Source organism: Bidens hawaiensis, unplaced genomic scaffold, assembly GCF_021521415.1.
Source record: "Bidens hawaiensis isolate Kalapana, Puna unplaced genomic scaffold, B.hawaiensis_p1.1 tig00049889_1, whole genome shotgun sequence".
NCBI lineage: Eukaryota > Viridiplantae > Streptophyta > Magnoliopsida > Asterales > Asteraceae > Bidens > Bidens hawaiensis.
This window is the reverse complement of record NW_027498937.1, coordinates 1,442-7,488: the sequence shown is the minus strand read 5'-3', so window position 1 is coordinate 7,488 and position 6,047 is coordinate 1,442. Positions and strand designations below refer to the sequence as shown.

Sequence of the window (6,047 nt, the reverse complement as noted above, 5' to 3'; positions counted from 1 at the left end):
CTTTACTCTTATTTTCACGTAGAATGTCGTCACTCAGAAATCACCGTCGTCACCAAAGTTCATCTGGCTCACGCGACCGCTGCGTGGCTGCTAGAATCACAAAAGAGTTTGTTGCTGCAATGCCTTAAATTGTCACCCAAATCCAGAGCCTCAACTCTAACGGTTCAGCCACCTCGGCCGCACCCAATAACTATGATTTCCGTAACTTCTTGAGCACCAAACCTCCATCTTTCTGTGGTGAGGAAAATTCCACCGCCTTGCTCCAATGGTTTGAAGAAATGGAAAACATATTTATCCACTGCGAATGTCCGGATGCCAAACGGACCAAGTTTGCTTCTAGCTGTTTTGTGGATCGAGCTGTTATATGGTGGAATGCCCTGAGAAACGAACAAGGGTCTGAATTGGTCATGGCTATGCCTTGGGAGGAACTTAAGGAGGCAATGAAGAAGGAATTTTGCCCAGAACATGAACTGCAAAGATTGGAAGTGGAGTTTTGGGATCTCAAGCAAATTAGTGGGGATAACTCCACTTATTCGAACCGATTTCGTGAGCTTAGCCGTATTGTGCCACATCTGGTAACCCCCCGCGGCATTCAGAAGTACATTCGTGGTCTCCCAATCATTTTCCGTGATACCATAATAAGTCGTAACCCATCAACCATCAGTGAGGCAATGGACCTAGCTACCTCCCTCACCGATAGTCACGTTCGGGATGGAGCCTTGTCTCGCAAGGATTCCAAGCCTACTCCCGACAAGACTAAGACCGACTCCTCTACCGATGCCAAAGCTGAGACCAAACCTTCCAACAACAACAACAACCGCTTCAACAAGAACCACCAAAAACGTAAGTCCAACCATCAAAACTACTCCGTCAACCAACCCAACAACCAAGCCCCAAATGACCCTAATGCCCCAAACAAGAAAGCTTACTTTGGTCCTCATCCCCTTTGTGTCAAGTGTAACCACCATCACCCGGTTCAATCCCGTTGCCTGTTGTGTACTCAATGCAACCGTTACAGCCACCTTGCCAATACTTACGTGCACCACCTGGTTCTCAAGTTGTCCAAACTCGGTCTGCACCCCCTACTTCTAGACCTGCTTTTAACCCTGCTCAGCCCGGTGTTCCTAATACCCGAGCTTGCTACCATTGCGGAGACCCTAACCATTTCCGTAACGCCTACCCATTACTCACCCATGCTAACCAAGTCCATGTCATGCCTGCACCTCCTTATGTTACCCATCCACCGCAAGCCCAAGTATACCATGCACCGTACTACACTGCTCAAGCCTACCAAGTGCAAACCTACCAACCTCAAGCCTATGCATCCGAAACCCATGCACCTCCTGTGCCTCAGCTCATGGCTCCTCCATCGACGTCAACTCAAGCCCCTGCTATTCAAGCTCCTCCTTCGAACCAAGTTGTTCAAACCCCTCAAGGGTCCAATGGTCCTGCATTTATGATGAATGTGAATCAAGCTCAGAGTTCTAGCGACATGGTGAATGGTACGTTTCTCATTGATAATCATCATGCTTCGGTTTTGTTTGATACTGGTGCCGATAAGAGTTTTGTATCTTTGGATTTCGCGTATATTATTGATATGCCTCGGGATAAGTTGTCTAGACCTTTTACCGTAGAAGTAGCCGAGGGAAATTCTATTATGATTGACTCGGTAGTCAGGGATTACGTAATAGTTCTTAACAAAGTTGAGTTTTTAATTGACCTCATTCCTAAACAAATGGGTAGTTTCGATGTAATTGTAGGGATGGATTGGTTAACTTTTAATCATGTGAAAGTTGTTTGTTTTGAAAAGTTCATTTGTATACCCCTCGAAAATGGCCGTATTCTTAAGGTGTTCGGTGATACTCCAACGTCTAAGATTAATCTTATGTCGTGCTTTCAAGCTCAACGTTATTTGCGCAAGATATGTGTCGGCTTCCTAGCTGTCGTGGTGGAGAAAGAGCGGAAAGAGAAGAAATTATCCGATGTCCCAGTTGTTCGCGATTTTCCTGATGTTTTTCCCGATGAAGTCACAGGTCTTCCTCCGGTTCGTCAAGTCGAATTCTGAATTGATCTTATACCAGAGCTAACCCCGTAGCTAAAGCCCCTTACCGTCTTGCACCCTCCGATATGCAAGAACTCTCAAGTCAACTCCAAGAACTTTCGGACAAGGGTTTCATTCGCCCGAGTTCTTCTCCTTGGGGCGCACCCGTGCTATTTGTTAAGAAGAAAGATGGTTCATTCCGTATGTGCATTGACTATCGTAAACTCAACAAGCTTACCATTAAGAATCGTTATCCGCTCCCTCACATCGACGATCTTTTATATCAACTTCAAGAAGCCGCATGCTTCTCGAAGATTGATCTCCGATCGGGTTATCATCAACTCTGTGTTAGTGAAGAAGACATCCCCAATACAGCCTTCCGTACTCGTTATGGTCATTACGAGTTCTGTGTTATGCCTTTTGGTTTGACAAACGCACCCGCGGTGTTTATGGACCTCATGAATCATTTTTGTAAACCTTACTTAGACAAGTTTGTTATTTTTTTCATCGATGACATCTTAATCTATTCGAAATCCGAGAGCGACCACAAGAATCATCTCCATACCATTCTTGATCTGCTTCGAAATGAGAAATTGTATGCCAAGTTTTCTAAGTGCAAGTTTTGGTTGAAAGAAGTTCAGTTTTTGGGCCATATTGTAAACGACAAGGGTATTCATGTTGATCCTGCAAAGATTGAAGCCGTTAAGAATTAGAAGCCGCCTACGTCTCCCACCGAAGTTCGTTCTTTTCTCGGTTTGGCGGGTTATTACCGTCGTTTCATGCAAAACTTTTCCAAGATCGCATTGCCCCTCACCACATTAACACACAAAGGTAAACCTTTTGTATTGGGGTCAAAGCAAAAAGAAGCCTTTGAAACTCTTAAGGACATTCTTGCAATGCTCCTATCCTTGCTCTTCATGAAGGAAATGAGGATTTTATCGTTTTCTGCGACGCTTCTAACCAAGGTCTTGGTTGCGTTCTCATGCAACGAGGAAAGGTTATCGCTTATGCTTCGAGACAACTCAAGGTTCACGAGAAAAATTATACGACACATGATCTCGAACTTGGTGCCGTTGTATTTGCCTTGAAAATTTGGAGACATTATCTCTGTGGTACGAAGTGTGTGGTGTTTACCGATCACAAGAGTTTCCAACACATTTTTGACCAAAAAGAACTCAATATGAGACAACGTCGATAGGTCGAGTTTCTTAGCGACTACGAATGTGAAATTCGCTATCATCTTGGAAAGGCGAATGTCATGGCCGACGCTCTCAGTCGTAAGAAGCCATTCAAATCGACACTTCTTACTTGTGTTCTTGTTCATGATCTCGAAAAGCGTGTTCTCGATGCTCAACACGAATCCGTCACCAAAGGCAATATGTATGACGAGATGTCGTGTGGTGCCGAAACCTAACTTGAATCTAAACCTAATGGTCTGCTTTACTTTTTGAACCACTTATGGATCCCCAATCGTGATGATCTTCGCACATTCATTATGGACGAAGCTCACAAGTCACGATATTCCATACATCTCAGTGCGGACAAGATGTACGCTGACCTTCGTTCTGTCTATTGGTGGCCTGGTATGAAGAAAGATATCTCTTTGTATGTTTCTAAATGTCTCACTTGTTTCAAAGTGAAAGCCGAGCATCATCGACCTTTTGCTTTACTCGAGCAACCTTCCATCCCCGAGTGGAAATGGGAAGGTATTGCTATGGATTTTATCACTAAGCTTCCTTCTACCCGCAAACAACATGATAGTATTTGGGTAATTGTTGATCTTCTGACCAGGTCTGCTCATTTCATTCCCATCAAAAAGACGTATTCTGTTGATCAATTGGCGCGTATTTACGTTGAGAAAATTGTTTGTCATCATGGAACTCCGTTATCCATTATATCTGATCGTGATGGTCGTTTTACTTCTCGTTTTTGGAAGTCACTTCAATCCGCCTTGGGTACTCGATTGGATCTTAGTACTGCTTTTCACCCGCAATCTGACGGTCAATCCGAGCGAACAATTCAAACTTTAAAGGATATGCTCCGTTCTTGTGTCCTTGATTTTGGAGGAAATTGGGATATTCGTCTCCCGTATATCGAGTTCTCTTATAATAATAGCTTTCTCTCTAGTATTGGTATGGCACCTTTTCAAGATCTCTATGGTCGTAAATGTTGATCTCTGATCTGTTGGAACAAAGTTGGTGAATCTCAAATCACCTGTCCCGAACTAGTCCAAGAAACAACTGATCGTATTGCTCAAATTTGTCAAAACCTCCATGCTGCTCGTAGTCGTCAGAAGAGTTATGCTGATAAGAGATGTAAACCCCTAAAGTTCAGTGTTGGTGACTTTGTTTTACTCAAAGCTTCCCCTTGGAGTGGAGTTGTTCGTTTTGGAAAGAAAGGAAAACTGGCTCCTTGTTTCGTTGGCCCTTTTGAGATCATTGACAGAGTTGGTCCTGTTGCGTATCGACTCAAACTTCCTGTTGAACTCTCTAATATTCACCCGGTATTTCATGTTTCTAACCTCAAGAAGTGCCTTGCCGAGGGTAATCTCCACATTCCTCTTGACGAAGCTAGTATCGATGAGACTATGCATTTCGTTGAGCAACCCGTTGAGATTATGGATCATATGGATAAAGTAACTAAGCAAAGTCGCATTCTGTTGGTTAAAGTTCGTTGGAATTCTAAGCAAGGCGCCAAGTTTACGTGGGAGCGTGAGGACCATATGAAACTCAAATACCCTCATCTTTTCGTTGCTGATTCTCTAATTTCGGGACGAAATTCCAGAAACTAAGGGATACTGTAACCATTCGGGTTATCTGCTTTTACTTTGTAACCGTTACCCGAACCATTTACGGGTCTGGGCTCTATCATTTATAAAATTCCCTCACTTATCGAGTTATAATTACTATATTATTTATTTATTGCTACATCTATTTAACTTTGACGTTTATAACCCAAAATATAAAGTTCAAACCATTCTGTGTCCATCTCCAAACTTGAGGGTGCTATCCGTAAATATTGTTATAATCCATATTACAAAATGGATTTCCTTTATCATACCCGACCCATATTCATGTTTTTGGTAGACCCGAAATCAATCAATCAATTAACTGATTTGCTGTCCATAATCGTTTGTATTCAAGTTTTATTATAGGAAATCGTTTGAATTAGTCATACGCGGCATTAACCGACAATCAATTCAAGCAAATAGCATCTTTTGATTCGTGTTTCCGTCTTTAACAATGCCGACACTAATTGACAACCATTGACCGTGTAAACGTTGATTATATTTCAATTAATTGCATGAATACTTTCCTTATAAGGTGACCGACAATACCCCGTTATTTAATTGAACCATTCTGCTCGTCAAATCACTCGTTTATCACCATTTTAGCGCCAAACTGTTTTGAGTATGTTACCCCCTTCTGTTCTTCATATAACGTAAATAAAGGTGCAGTTTAGATCTCGAGTTCTTGTTCTACGATAACCCTATAATCGATTTGATCAATTATATCAAATGGATAAGTTTAGATTTTAGGGTTTGTTTAATCTTTTTGGGGATGAACAGTTGGTGTTTATATTTATTTGGAAACGGGTTTTGTTGCATAAGGCTGGGTAGCCCAGCTGGTTAATGTATGGAACGTGGGGCGGAGGTCGCGGGTTCGAACCTCATGCACCCCGTTTATTTTTGGAATAAAAACTATTTTGTTATTCTTTTAATTAATAATTAATAACTAATTATATTAATAATAATAATGATTAAACAAGATCGTTTCACTAAAAACCGACCTTATAATGCTTGTCAATCCACGTTCTCTTAGGCTTTAACGTTCGCGTGTGATTCGTTTCCCCATTCTCCCTATCTTAACCATCCTCGTTCATCTTTGAGGTGGGTACCACATTCCCCTCCATTTTACTCGTTTTATCACGTTTTGGGGACATATGCGTAATTTATTATATTTTCACATTTAACTATACACAAAACTGCAACTGTTTGTCTTATGTG

The 6,047-nt window shown here is 42.0% G+C and overlaps 1 protein-coding gene across 1 annotated transcript; it reads left to right on the top strand.

The window, feature by feature from the left end:
- Positions 1 to 3,536: 3,536 nt before the first annotated feature.
- On the top strand, positions 3,537 to 4,832 carry LOC143598275 (uncharacterized). The gene is made up of 2 exons (XM_077076532.1): positions 3,537 to 3,747; positions 4,237 to 4,832. Exons 1-2 carry the CDS (start codon positions 3,537 to 3,539, stop codon positions 4,830 to 4,832), a joined length of 807 nt encoding a protein of 268 aa, XP_076932647.1.
- Positions 4,833 to 6,047: the final 1,215 nt, after the last annotated feature.